This window comes from Phalacrocorax carbo, chromosome 6, assembly GCF_963921805.1.
Source record: "Phalacrocorax carbo chromosome 6, bPhaCar2.1, whole genome shotgun sequence".
Lineage (NCBI taxonomy): Eukaryota > Metazoa > Chordata > Aves > Suliformes > Phalacrocoracidae > Phalacrocorax > Phalacrocorax carbo.
Window position 1 is genome coordinate 58651936 of NC_087518.1, and position 13992 is coordinate 58665927.

Genomic DNA, 13992 nt, shown 5'->3' on the forward strand with positions numbered 1-13992 from the left:
CTTCCCTGTGCAGGTGCCAGAGCAGTGGCACAGGCTGCCCAGAGAGGCTGTGGGGTCCCTTCCCTGGAGACATTCGCCCCCCGCCTGGACGCGGTCCTGTGCCCCCTGCTCTGGGGGGTGACTGCTCCAGCAGGGGGTTGGATGGGGTGAGCTCCAGAGGGCCTGTCCAACCCCTACCTTCTGTGACTCTGTGAATCCCTTAATGCTCCTCTCAGCTAGTTTATCTGCTATTTTTAATCAGATTTTTTTCATATTCCAGTGTTGAGATCCACATACCATAACATCAACAGTTGTTCTGGTTTTCATGGATACCAAAATATTTTGCCTTGCAGATACTAGTTTTTCAAATACAGCTGTAGTTCATACAGTTTTCGTATCTTTCTCTTAGTCTGTTCACTGATAGTATTTCACCAGTGCGTATTTCTTTTTCACTTGTTCTAATTTGTTTCCTACTTCAGAATTTGACAATATTCTGTTCTCTTTCCTTCATTAGCTATTTTGTGTTTGGCTTTAGTTGACTTCATGTGGTTTTGATTTGCTAGTCGTCTGTTTACTTAATGTCCAGTGTGGTAGCACTAACTTGCAGCCTTGACAGCTGCAGTCTTACTCTAATAAGCTCATTTGTGTCAAAACCTGTTTTATAGCAAGAAGCTAATTCATAGCTCTGTCGTGCTCTAAATAAAGTTTGTTCTTCTGTAAGCACCATTTCAAAGTACTTCAGTTGTGCTGCTGCCATTCCCTAATGAACACTCACAAAGCTGTTGCTACTATTGCATTCACTTGTGTCATCATCCAATGTGAGTGTTATTGCTTTGCTACACTCAATTCTGTCATTCATGAATGTTACTAAGGTTGCCTATTTTGTGTTTTTCACCTGCTTGTGCTAATTTGGTGTTCACAACTTCACAAATCGGCTGCATGAGAGCAGAGATTGGAAAGCAGGAAGATAGTCTCTAGAATTTTACTATCAACAATGGTAGGAAATTCAGGGAAAGGGAAGTAATGAATGAAAAATTGGAAAGGTTTTCAGGCTGTAGGATGTTAAAATATATTCTTAGAGGTAGCAGGAGGAAAAGGTGAGCCTAAAAAGGGGAAGAATGTAAGGTAGAACATAGTTGATTAGGGAGAGCAATGCTTTTCATTGAAAGTCCACACTCAGAACTGTCCTTTCTGACAAACTGACTAGGGAGGCAAACTAGCTTGTGGCAGAATAGTATATATAAATGTATGTAATATGTAGGCGTACATGTAGAAATGCACAAGCCCAAGTAATACAATGAGAAGCAACTTGGACCTATTTAATTGCAATAGGAATTTAATCTTTTTAAGGAAGGTTTAAAGTGGGCTGTGAAATGCTTCGTGAAAAGACAGCCTTGGATGGACTGACAAAAAAAAAATCCTAATTCAGCCCTTGATTTCTTTTCTCCTGTGCTTTTTCTTCTCTGCTTGCGGTGATGACCCCAGGTATTGTAGGTGCTCACCTGCCTCACAGTCATTCAGAGGTAAGTGCTGAAGCTCTAGAGCAGGAACTCTTATTTGTTTGGCGACTTGGTGCCTGAGCCTGCTTCCTTCCTCCCAGTCGTGTGGTGGTGTCCTGTGGGAGAGAAATGACAGGCGAATGGTTTTAGGAGAGGCAACTCTAAGTGAATAATGGCTGCGGCATGCTCAGGGCTTTGGGGGGGGGTGGTGGGCTCTGGTATTTTTTCCTGTCCAGAGAATGTAGTCAAGAGTCTTCTCATTAGCTGTTTGGAACTGGGACTGATTGAACTGTCAGCACCTTTTTGTATGGATAGTCATGGGTATCTTTTGACTTTGATTTTTACTGCTCCCCGAAATCCTCCAGCATAGTAGAAAAATGATGAATTAGATGGTTAATGTCAGGGCCTTTACTGTAACGTTGAAATGAAGATACAGACCACAGCTTTATGCTTTTAGAACTCTTCTCTTGGCAGCTCTGTGCCTTCCTTACACACCTGTATTCTGGTTTGGCAGGTAGCAGATGGAGAGCGAAGGAGGATATCTTGTTTCCACACACATGGTACACAAACGGAAGAAAGGGATTTGTGAGCCATATGGGTTCCAAGCCCCATTAACTGTCCTCAACTATAGCAATTGATAGCATGAGAGAAGATGATGTAATTCAGATGCTTCTGGTAAAACTTCAGCAGCATAGGTGTGTTTTACTATTAATTTTTTAAACTACCTATTACTTTATTGCTTTATTACTACATTTTATTACTTCTGTGATAAAAATCAACAGTTACCTTAAGTAAATTGTTGGTTTTTTGGGGAAAAAAAAATCATACAATAAGGTATATAGCTTTTGAGCTGCTCTGCACGATATGGTGCTTACTCACCTCTCTCCTGGCATTCCTCCTGTATGAATAGAGAGTTTCTGTGGTAGGGTACTGTTAGAGCCAGGGGGAAGGCATGGAAAAAGAAGGGCTCAACATGAGCCATTTCTCAGCCATAACTAAGAGTTGTATGTCTCTTGTCTGCACCAAAAGTTCATAGAATCATAGAATCGTTAAGGTTGGGAAAGACCCTTAAGATCATCGAGTCCAACCACTAACCTATCGCTGCAAAGTCTACCACTAAACCATATCCTCAAGCACCGCATCTGCCCTTCTTTTAAATACCTCCAGGGGTGGAGACTCAACCACTTTCCTGGGCAGCCTGTTCCAATGTTTGACAACCCTTGCGGTGAAGAAGTTTTTTCTAATGTCCAACCTAAACTTCCCCTGGCGCAGCTTGAGGCCTTTTCCTCTCATCCTATCACTTGTTACTAGGGAGAAGAGACCAACTGCCCCCTCACTCCAGCCCCTCTCAGGCAGTTGCAGAGAGCGAGAAGGTCTCCCCTCAGCCTCCTCCAGGCTAACCCCCCACCAGTTCCCTCAGCCGCTCCTCAGAAGACTTGTTCTCCAGGCCCTTCACCAACTTTGTTGCCCTTCTTTGGACACACTCCAGCACCTCGATGTCCTCCTTGCAGTGAAGGGCCCAAAACTGTTTTAAAGTGAAACAGTCTCAAAGAGAATTGTTCTTTGAAACTAAGGAAGGCCCAGGAGGAACTGTTAGTCTTTAAAGACATCAGAGATAGCTCAATCTCCTTAGTTCTGGCTGTCGTAATTAACTGTTGGGGATAGTGAGTCTTTAGGACAGATTGCTGTGTAAATTTTTCCTTTACTTTTTTTTCTTTTGTATGTATTTTTAATTGCTGTGGCTGGTTGAATAAAATCTTTAACCACCGTAGTGCAAGGTTATGGACTCTGAGGGTAGTGCTGCAACCTGGCAAACGAGCCGAGAGAAACAAGGAAGTGCTGCATTGCGGAGTATGTGAGATGTGATGGACTCGGGCCAGGCTCAGGTGCAAGAGTGTTCTGTCGTATGTAGAGGCAGAAGGTGTCTCTTCTCTCAGCGTGCACTTCAAGAGACCGGGAAAGGGAACTTGTGCATGCATTTCTGATGTCTTTGTCCAAAATGGCTTTTGATAGTTTTCCCTGTGCGTGTACCTTTTTCAAGTCGAACCACTGTTCCTTCTACGATTAATTGCCCAATCTGGCAACATAGCATTGTACCTTAGTATTTTATGCTATCTACTTCATCAATTCAAAACAGTGCAAAAAGGAAGTTCCTGTTTCATTATTTGAACAATGTGGTTAGCAGGCTTCCGGACAGGCCCGGGTTTCTCAGGAGTCTCATGAAACGGTAAACAAGCTCGGCTTTGTCATGTGTTATTACTTGATTAAGCTGAAAAAAACTGCTCTGGTTTTGAGCTTTTAGTCTCAGCATCTTGCATATTCTTTTGTGAGTAATGTGAAATTATTACATGCTAATAACTACTACTAGTTTATATAATGGGACACTTAATTGCTACAGTTTGATATTCTGTGATACTGCTTTCCTGTTTTCCTCTTAATTTTGCCTAGGTGTCCATTTTAATATGTTGACTATACTTAATCAGAAAATACTTATACTGTAAAATAAATTACTTCTTTAGAAGAAGAAAATATAAGAATTAATGGAAACACGCAACAAGTCATCAAATGATGTCAGGTGATGTTTGCTGCTGAAAAACACATTTTTTAAAATAGTCTTTTCATAGTTTCATGTGACTTACGTACTGCTGTTAATCTGAAATGCACAAACATGCCCACAAGTCAGAATAATGTAACAAAACAAAGTACCTTCTGTAAATCCTTTCTAGAAAGGGTTTGTGAGGACAGACGCCCATTGGGTAGAGCAGTAGTGGTTTTTGAGTTCAAGTGTCTATTTGCTGCTGCCTTTCTGTGGTATCACAAGTTTACAAATTCCCATAATCTGTTCCTTGGGCTATTTCCTTTCACTTTTTTTTTTCCAGGTGAGAAACCTGGGGCTTGGTTTGGTTACTAACAAGTAACACTCATCTAGACAGTTTCCCAGAGTCACAGGTGCTGATTTAATACCAAGCTATCTTGACTTAGGCTGGCCTGAGGGTCTTACTGTCTCTTGCTTTAAACACAAAATGTTATTAGTCTCAGTAGTGGTATTGACCTCTACTATAATTTTGCACAAGACAGGACCTCCTACTCTTCCTGGAGTTGCTCCTAACCTTATTGCCTGTCTAACTGGAAGCTATGCTGTTCTTTGTGTGTGTATGTGTAATAAACTGCAGGTGGAATATGGAATATAAGTATTAATCAGGGTGCAATCTGGAAAGAAAAAATAATTAAGCCTCATACCTGATATGCATCTGATCACTTCAAAACTAAATATAATTTCTGTTACAAAGATGATAGGTTCGTGTCATTCTGATCTGACACCTATGTGAATCTTACTTGCACTGTATCCCAAAATCAACTTTAGCAATGAATAAGAACAGAATCTGAACACTGTGTGAGGAAAAAGTGAAAAAGCTGCATTATTAAAACCAAAATTCTTGTTAGCTTAGCATCCGTGATCTTTTGCAGTGTTCATAAGTAAAGCATTCTTCCTTATGTAACAAAGAACACAAACACAGGTTTAAACTTAATTTATTGAAAATCTCAAGAGTTTTGCATAACTTTATTCAACATCCGCAAGTCTTAAAACATTTAATTTTGAATAAAAAAGGTAGATTTATATTTTCCTTTGTAAATTTTATACAATTGAAAGCAACCTACTCTTCAAAATCCAGATGACATTTTATTTTGCTGCAAGTTTAAATGCCAGATCTTTCACGTATAACAAACATATTCCAGCTGCCAAAGTCAAAGCGCAGTTACCTTTATAATTATTCCATTTTGTTTTCTATAATGAACCTTGAATGGGGAAAAAATAGTCAGAGCTCTTAGTTGCAAAATATTAATTTCTTCCTGGTGAACTCTGCTGACAATTGTTGCATTATTTTCTTTCTACCAGAGACTGCTATTTGTAATCACAGAAACTGCTGCAGTTCAGTTCTTTGATCAGAGAAGTCTCCATTCAGTAGCAGCTTAAGCTAATACACCACACTGTTTTGCCGCTGGATGTATAACCACTGTCAGAGAGGCACAGCAGAGCAGCGAGGGAACCTACTCTCTTGAGGTGCCCTTGGAAGACGTGGCAAAGCTCATCTGTGGGAGGTCTAAGCTGAAATCTGGCATGTAGTAGCTTTGATAGGAGAGGTAGATGTCTTAGTCACAGCTTCGCAGAGCTGGTTCAGTATTTTGCAGATGGTTTGTAGCATCACACTTAGGTGAGGCAAGTGAAGATAGATCTCCTCTTCTAGCAGAAGGGGCAAAGCCCTAAGAATCTTATTTACCTGTCCTGCAGGGACCTGATCAAAACCTTGGAAGTTGACTTCAGGGAGCTTTGGCTTATGCCCTGACCTAGATACATGGTATATTGTTACTGGGAGCTGTACAGGGAAATGGCAGAAAAGTATTATTTGCCACTCTAGCAGAAAGAATTAATTTTTCCTAGACTTTGTTTTAATCACAGAAATAAGCTTTCTCATTCCAGGCAGTTCAGAATAGAAAGCATCATTGTGGGGGGAGGGGAAGCAGAACCGTTAAGGTAAACATTCTTACTTTGGACACAACTTTGCAGAAAGAAAAAGTAACTCAACAGCCTCTGGAGCCCTCTATAACAAGTTCCATAAGGAATAATACCTTTACTTATAAAAACTACTTAGAAATATTATTGCTAGGTCCCATTGTCTGAAGCTGAAGTGCTGTTTTTATGTACTGTAGCCCTTGCTAGCATCTGCTTCATTTGAACTAAGTGTTTCTTCATGTATCTATTAACCCTGTTTTATCTCCATAAAATAATTTTTAATTAAAGTTTCAAAGCGGCAGTTCTGCTGTTCATACCCAGATGACCCAAGAACAGACAGAACACTAATACGTACCCTTTTTATAAAACACTTTTGTGACGAAATGTAGTTTAACACATTTATACAGGAAATTTCAGTGACTTGGCACATTGTAAAAATGACAGACGTTGAACTATTAAAAAAATGTTAATTCTCACACACCAGGGGTTCTGGAAAAACTTCCCCACACCCTCACTACACCATTAAAAGCCACTTCATCTAGAAATCAGAGATTACTGATTTGAGGATAGCTCTACCTTAGTTAAGTGATATTACATATTCAGTTGATCCTAAAATTTGAAGCCTGTATTTATTGCTTATGTAATTCATGCCTTACCCATATAAATAGCTAGATATAGAAACACTGCTCATAGGAACTGAGTGTACTTACACAGCTAAAAGACTTGTGAGGGTGAGCAAAAAGGGAAAGTTCAGGTGAACAGCTTTGGTTTTTCATGCCTATGTAGGTCATTCTATTAACTGCTGCATTAGTCATATGCATAGTAGACAAAACCTAACAAAAATAAATTGACAAATAAGAGAAATTTTGAGACTACAAAAATTAAAGTTAAGGTAATGCTTTCACATACTGTGACACCCTTCCCTTTATTAAAGGGAAAGAATAATATGAGAAATAACATCTTAAAATTATCTATTACATGAGGTTACAGTAACTAACAGTTTGCAAACCATACTTCAATGTGTGTGTGCATTTGTTTGTATACCATATAGTCACTTGTCTCCTGTATCTCATGTAACAGCCAAAAAGGAAAATAGGGTTGTACAACTACAGGACAGAACTATTTATGAACAGGAATTGCACCTATATTATCTGATTCTTTTCAACACTGATTTAATTTCACATCGTTGATGCTTTTTTAAAGTGCAGATGTTAGTCAGCTATATAAAAAGAGTTCTCATTTTGTTCTCACAACGTTAGCCCAGTGTTTCTCCATGACACTGTACAACAAAAGTTGAGAATTTTTAAAAACACGTGACTTTGAAGATAAATGACAGTTACTACAGACTACCCCTGTGGGCCCCAATCCTGTAAATTCATGTACATTCACCCAATTTTTAACAGCAAATAAACCAATGTTTAAGTTACCATTTTAAGTTTTACGTGAATGTGAAAAAAATGACAGTACTAACATTGCTTTGCATATGCACCAAGCATCCTGTGCACTATGCATAAGTTAGTTATTAACAATCATTAACAAATGCTACAAGTACAAAAAAAAAATATTGTTAGTAGCACTTACAAAAACGGAAGAGCTCGGGGCAAGGCATTCTGTTCGTTTTAAAAAAACAATACCAAAACAGGACCACCACCATATAACAACCAAAAAGCCCAACATGAATTGAAAACCTGCCTGTTCAAAATAATCTGAAAGGTCATGTTTTTCTCTTTTTTTTTTTTTGTCTTTACTGTAATAGTTTATTGCTCCCCCTCCCCCACATACCTGTTACGTTGTTATACTTATACTGAATATTAAGTTCTACTTTTCCTCTTATCTTCAAAAAGACTTTTCAGCATGTAAACCTGAACAGCTGATACCACCACCATTACTCCCAAGTTGACCATGGACCAGAAATTCACTCTGTCAAAGTTGCTCTCTTGTATATTCCGGTCACGAGCCTCGAACGCTCTCAGCAGGGTCTGAATCTGGACACTTTTGCTTAATCTGGCTTTGACACTGTTGATGGATTCCTGGTAAGTAACAAAAGAGTATTTTTAGAAGAAAAAAAAGTACACCTGAATTAAACTTATAGCTTGCAACACATACAAAATATGAATACTGTATTACCCCACCTGTAATTTAATTTCTTGCCATGAAGGCAGTTAATTTCACTTTAAAATATATACTTCATCACAGAGTTCTCATTAATTTATCTAGCCTGTTTATTGTATATCTCCTAAAAAGCCTTAATTACCATAGCGTTATAAGGTTCTATACTAATTTGTTTTTTCCCTTTTACAAGCTAGGGAGCTGAGAAACAAACCAAGCCTAAAATGAGATTTTTAATATTCCATGTACCTTGGGGAACTGTGATTCCACGTATTCAGACAAGTAAAAAACAGTGATCCCTACAAAGCTAGTCCCAAAACAAGTTATGTAGTAGCAGATAAATGCAGGGGTATTTATTTCTGCTGGATAATCAAATTAAGGCACTTTTAAATGCAGACTATCATCAGGACTATAGCTGTAGCAAAAGAAAAGTAGTACAGTAATGTCATATTCCCATCTTCTTTTCATGCTTTCACTGTAACGGCTATAAACTGCTGTCTCAGCTTTGATACTAACGCAGAATTTTGATGATAAATTGTGACTAGGACAACTGGAGGTCCTACAAAGGACACACAATGTGTCTCAGGGAACCAGAGGCAGTACAGGAACACTCCGGCCATAACAGCAGCAGCTTCAGATCCACTCCTTAATTTACATTTACAAAGTAAACACCTGGACCTATAATCTGTTAAAGTTTCATCCATGACATAATAAAGAGTCACAAACTAAAAGCTGATCTCATGAAGTGCTGATTTATGTTCATTATGGGACCCTGAAGTAACTTCTAGTGAGAAATGTGGGCCAGTAACAGGAGGCTATAAATAAATAAAAAAAAAATTTAAAAAAAGGTTAAACTCAGCAGCAACACTTTCTCCACAGACATTTTCTCTGTTTCGTATTTAACAAATATTTCAAAAAAGCTAGTTCTGGAAGCCAAATAACTTTATGATGATACTAAAGTTCATACGTTACACAATAGGGACATCAACGCCATAAAAGAGCTTTAACAATAAGACACAATTCCCCATTTTCCCCCGCAAATACATTGTTTATCTTTAGAAAGTTAAAACTACTAGGTGTTTATGTACATCCTTGCCTTGCAAGTAAAGAAATAACTTGACTAAGTAAACAATAGCATCAAATACTAATGTTAACTTCACAAAAAATGACCTACTTTAAGATGTGCAAGGTTCTCAAATAAAGACAAGTTCTGCATTTCTTTTTCTTTTGGAAGAGATACCAATACGTACACAAGTATCAAATCCATCCAAGTATTGCTTGCGATCAGTGTGACAGGGATTTTCTTCACAATTTCCCCTATAAACTTTGGTTTTTTCTGATTGCCTTGACTGCCAATTTTAAAGAAGATCTGGCCAGCTTTTCAGATTCCATGTTTGGTTTCAACTATTTAAAAGCGTATCACACATCTATAAAAGTTCTTAAACACTAAGTTTGTTTTTTGAAAATCTGCATTTTATTTCTTCCAATAACCAGAACACAAACAATGTCATTCTCTACAGGATTGTACTCAGTAAGTGTTTGTGGGTGTTGGTTTGGGGTTTTGTTGTGGGTTTTTTGTTGTTGTTGTTGTGTTTGTTGTTGGGTTTTTTTTTAAACATGTCTGTTGCCTTTAGCTATGAGCAAACAAACAATGGCTTACTGCATCCTACCAAGCACTAAGAACATTGGTACAGGCACACCAAATGATTCTCTACTTCTAATGTCAACATTTAATGATTATGAAGGAAATAAAAGCTCTGACTTGGCAGTAGCCTTCATCCTATATCAAACAGGGTCAGTGTACAGTTTAAGCAAACACTACCATTCATAGAATGTCTGCAAAGGTGAAGCTGCTGTGGAGTACAGATTAACTCTTGTATATTTGTTTGAAAAGATGAAATTAAATTTTTTAGGGAAAAACCATAATAAAGTAATATATAAATTATTGAAGATAGAAATATTAATCCATACACTGGTTGGGGCACTTCTGCAAAGATGGGAGGAAGAGGCTAACACAATACTTCATTTTCAATCATTGATAAAAATCTGTGCAGTAATTCCAACCATATCACTGGGATTAAGCAATACTTTAATACTATAAATACTCATTTCATTGCTGCTAGGGAGAAATGTCCCCTTTTAGCAGTAGGACAAAAGGAAACTGAATGGAGCGAGGCAGTTCCTCCTTGCTGATTACTGGTGTATTCTGAAAATATTCCCAAGCTTCTGTGTGGAAACAAGAGATCACAGAATCAGAGTCACAGAGGCAGGGGTTGGACGGGACCTCTGGAGCTCACCCCATCCCACCCCCTGCTGGAGCAGGCGCCCCCAGAGCAGGGGGCACAGGACCGCGTCCAGGCGGGGTGTGAATGTCTCCAGGGAAGGGACCCCACAGCCTCTCTGGGCAGCCTGTGCCACTGCTCTGGCACCCTGGTGACAGAGCCATGGTGCCAGGCTTCATTTATCAGTAAAAGCAATATATGGAACTGGAATAGATTCCAGGATGATGCACCAGACCAAGGCAGAACGGCTAAATGACATTGAGTTTTTTTCCAAATGTTCTTACACTGGAAAGTATTAAATATCAAATACTAACCAGAATGTCTTCCAATTTCATATCTAGGAGATCTGTGCCTGTAACGTACTTCTTCCAGTCTTCCTGATCCTGTCCGTCTTCTCCCATATTGTCCAGGATCAGTTCAAAGAAAATCACCTTTTCAGAAATGGTACTGAATGTGTTGTCAAAGCAGAACATGTAATCCCCATCTTCTGTTTCCACCCTGTGTAATAAGCAAAATGTCATTAAATTTACACTTTTTGTGCTGGTTCTAAAAAGCAAGTTTTTGTAAGCAAGTGTATCTCTTTAAGACTGACAATCATGCGCTTAGTAATAACTGAATATGCTTTCTATAAAAAATAAGAACTCTAAAGACACATTACAGATCGCACAGTCACAGCAAAACAATCCCACTGTCTCTACAAGGCTTAAAATAATGAAGACAGCAGCTTACTTTCGTTTTCCTTTTGGGGACGTTGAATCATTGTTAATCGCTACACAGAACACTATGAGTGGAATTCTTACACTCTGTAGCAGAACTACAATAACTACTACATATTTTGGTAAAAGGACTGGAAAAATAGGGGACTTTTCAGCTTATTATTATTTTATGACTGACAAGATCTTTTGACATTAGATGTGGAGACCTTTCTCAACTCCACAATAATTATTTTTGTTCACTGACCATTAACAGCCATCATTGAAACATCCTTCACTTCATGGTCAGATCCATGTAAAAAGCATTCAGTGTGTATAAAAAGGTAATTTGTATTCTCGGACTTTCCTAGTAAAGTCTTTTGTAATACTAAGGAATAAAAAGTACTCAACCTTTATTTCAGTTATATTTGTTAAAGAAACAAGAAAAGTATTTTACGTAACACTTCTAAGTTTGAAGATTTTAAACTTACGTGTGAACTCCATCTGATTTTCTTTCATCAAAAACTAGAGTTTCACCTTTTGGAGACAGCAGATGAAAATCAACATCTAATCCTGCTCCATCTAGAACCTGTGAAACAAACAAAAAAAACCAACCTCCAACCAGTGGAATTCCTGTTTGCATTGCTGCTGGCAACATTTTTAGGAAAGGGAACTGGCACAGAAGGAAATCTGAAAGCTGAATCTGTATGAGTTCACACCAAGTTAATTGGAAACAGATTAAAAACTGGTTTGAGCCAAAAGCATTTTAGCCATTTCAAACCTTAAACTAAATATGACCTCGTCATGCTAGGCTGGGCTTATATTGAACCTTTCCCTAATTGCTTTTAAGAATGCATACAATTTTATCATCGGGCAGGGTTAGACAACCTGTAAGAATACCAACAGATGGCTGAATCTAGGATTTCTATGGCAGACATCATTGATGGGTACGTACCAGTGCCAGTTCAGTGGTGGAAAAGAAACTTTATAACAAAGATCTGTCACTTCTACGTATATACACGTATGTATTTGTACAAGAACACGATCTATGCAGTATCACCCCCACATCTGTTGTATTGCAGAAATTCTCTACAAATAAGGCAGTAACTGCATAAGGGGGATCATTTTTATGACATTACTTAGGTCCATTCTAGGGGATTTTTTTTTGTTTGCTTATTTTCCAGTGAGCTATTTGAGTATAGCAGCCTGCTCCTGCTGAAATCGAGGGCAAAGTTTACACTGACTTAAGGCACCACTGGAGACTTACCAAGAAAAAGGACAAGGAAAATTAGTAGCTAGAGGCTGATCAAATTAAAAACCATACTTAGTGACATACCTTTAGGGATGTGACACAACCTGAACACCAAGAACAAAACTCTGTATCAGCATAGTGTTTATTTCATTACGTGTTTGGAGAATGACTTGCATCTCTACATTAAATATTCCTAATCTTCAGCCACTAACAATTCAGGATAATTTTGTACAAAATAAATCTACTTCCAATAACATACAGAGCTCCTTTTCTACATATTCAAATATAAAGATGAATTGTTACTGTTGGCACTAGTGCCGAGAAAGCTATGCCCAAGTAGAAATAAATTCACTGTTATACACATTTGTTTTCCAAAATAAAATTTTTGATTATGATTAAAATAAAACCCTACTCCGTCAGGGCAAAGTAAACTTCTGTTTTGCTTAGACAGGGCTCTGAACAAAGCTTGAACAGCTCAATCTTTCATTCTTGTGCAGTTCTGCATATAACAGTAATAAGAAAATAATCAGGAATTTCAGCTTTGTATTTTCAGTTGGGAACCAGAGGGGAATAAAGGTGGGGGTGGGGTGGAGAGAGACAGATCCTGGCCAGTTCTGAGGCGCAGTAGCAGGATGGGAAAATATTCAGGGCAGCTTCCCTGCCTGTGCCTGTTCTACGGAAATAAGTCTTTATTTTAAGGGAGGAAGAAGGGAAAAAAGGAAAAAAAAAAAAAAAAAGGCAGAGACCTTTCCCAGAGGTATCTGGGGAACTCAACTCTTCCCAAGGAGGGCATTAAGACCTGCGTGTCAGTCTAGTTAAAAAAGACTGGTTTAGAAAACCTTTCCATCATTGAGATCAAAGGTGTTTAGTACCAAAGATGGGTGAGTGAGGGTTTTGGGCATCAGCGACGATTTTGTTTATGCTTTAGAGCTACTGCACAAGGTCACAGCTATTAATTTTCTATATTTTTCCCGTTTTCAAGGATGCCAACTTGACATTTTGTAAAATAAAATAAAAAAAAAACTATTACAATAATGAAAAAAAAAGTTATAAACGTATTTTCTTTCCTAAAGAGACAGCTTTTAGTAGCCTGTAAGTCCCAGGCGGGTGTGTGGGCGCTACCGGAGGCCAGCGGGGGCCAGCAGAGCCCAGCACGGGGGCAGCCCTCCCCTTCCCCGGGGGCTGCGGGGTGGGGAACCCCGGGAGAGGAGGAGGATGGGGAACCCGGGGAGGGGAGGAAGATCGGGAAACCCGGGAGGGAGGATGGGGAACCCCGGGAGGGAAAGGCGGGGAAGCGGCTCCCGGTAGCGGGGGCGGGCGGTGCCGCCGGCCCTGCCCGACCTGGTACTCGAGCTCCAGCGAGGCCTCCTTGCGCATGGGCTGGTAGAAGCACTCCTTGCGGCCGGCGGGAAGCGTGAAGGTGAAGTCGCTGTCCAGGGAGGGGCTGAACTCGGCGGCGCCGGGCGGCGGCAGCAGCAGCGCGAAGCAGCCGAGGGGCAGCAGCCGGGACCAGGGCCGTGAGCGCAGCGCCATGCCGGCGGCGCGCGGCAGCCTCCCCTCCCCGCCCCGCGCACGCCGTGGGCGTGGCCGATGCGGGGGGTGGGGGCTGGCCTCGCCCCCAAGGCCTCTCCCTCCCCCCCCAATGGCAGCGCTGCTCTCCGCCCGC

At 39.9% G+C, this 13992-nt stretch overlaps 1 protein-coding gene across 1 annotated transcript; it reads right to left on the reverse strand.

Moving 5' to 3' along the window:
- Nucleotides 1-4993: 4993 nt before the first annotated feature.
- Nucleotides 4994-13913, reverse strand: TMED5 (transmembrane p24 trafficking protein 5). The gene is made up of 4 exons (XM_064455520.1): nt 13668-13913; nt 11566-11663; nt 10697-10880; nt 4994-8021 (listed from the first exon to the last, which is right to left on the reverse strand). The coding sequence occupies exons 1-4, from the start codon at nt 13857-13859 to the stop codon at nt 7803-7805; spliced, it is 693 nt and encodes a 230-aa protein (XP_064311590.1). The 5' UTR covers nt 13860-13913; the 3' UTR covers nt 4994-7802.
- Between the last annotated feature and the right edge of the window lie 79 nt (nt 13914-13992).

Excerpts from the sequence above, each read along its gene's own strand:
- TMED5 (XM_064455520.1), bottom strand. The coding sequence starts at position 13,859 with ATGGCGCTGCGCTCACGGCCCTGGTCCCGGCTGCTGCCCCTCGGCTGC. Across the intron at positions 10,881-11,565 it reads AAATCAGATGGAGTTCACAC|GGTGGAAACAGAAGATGGGG; the intron begins GTAAGTTTAAAA and ends CTTATTACACAG. Across the intron at positions 8,022-10,696 it reads TGAAATTGGAAGACATTCTG|GAATCCATCAACAGTGTCAA; the intron begins GTTAGTATTTGA and ends GTTACTTACCAG.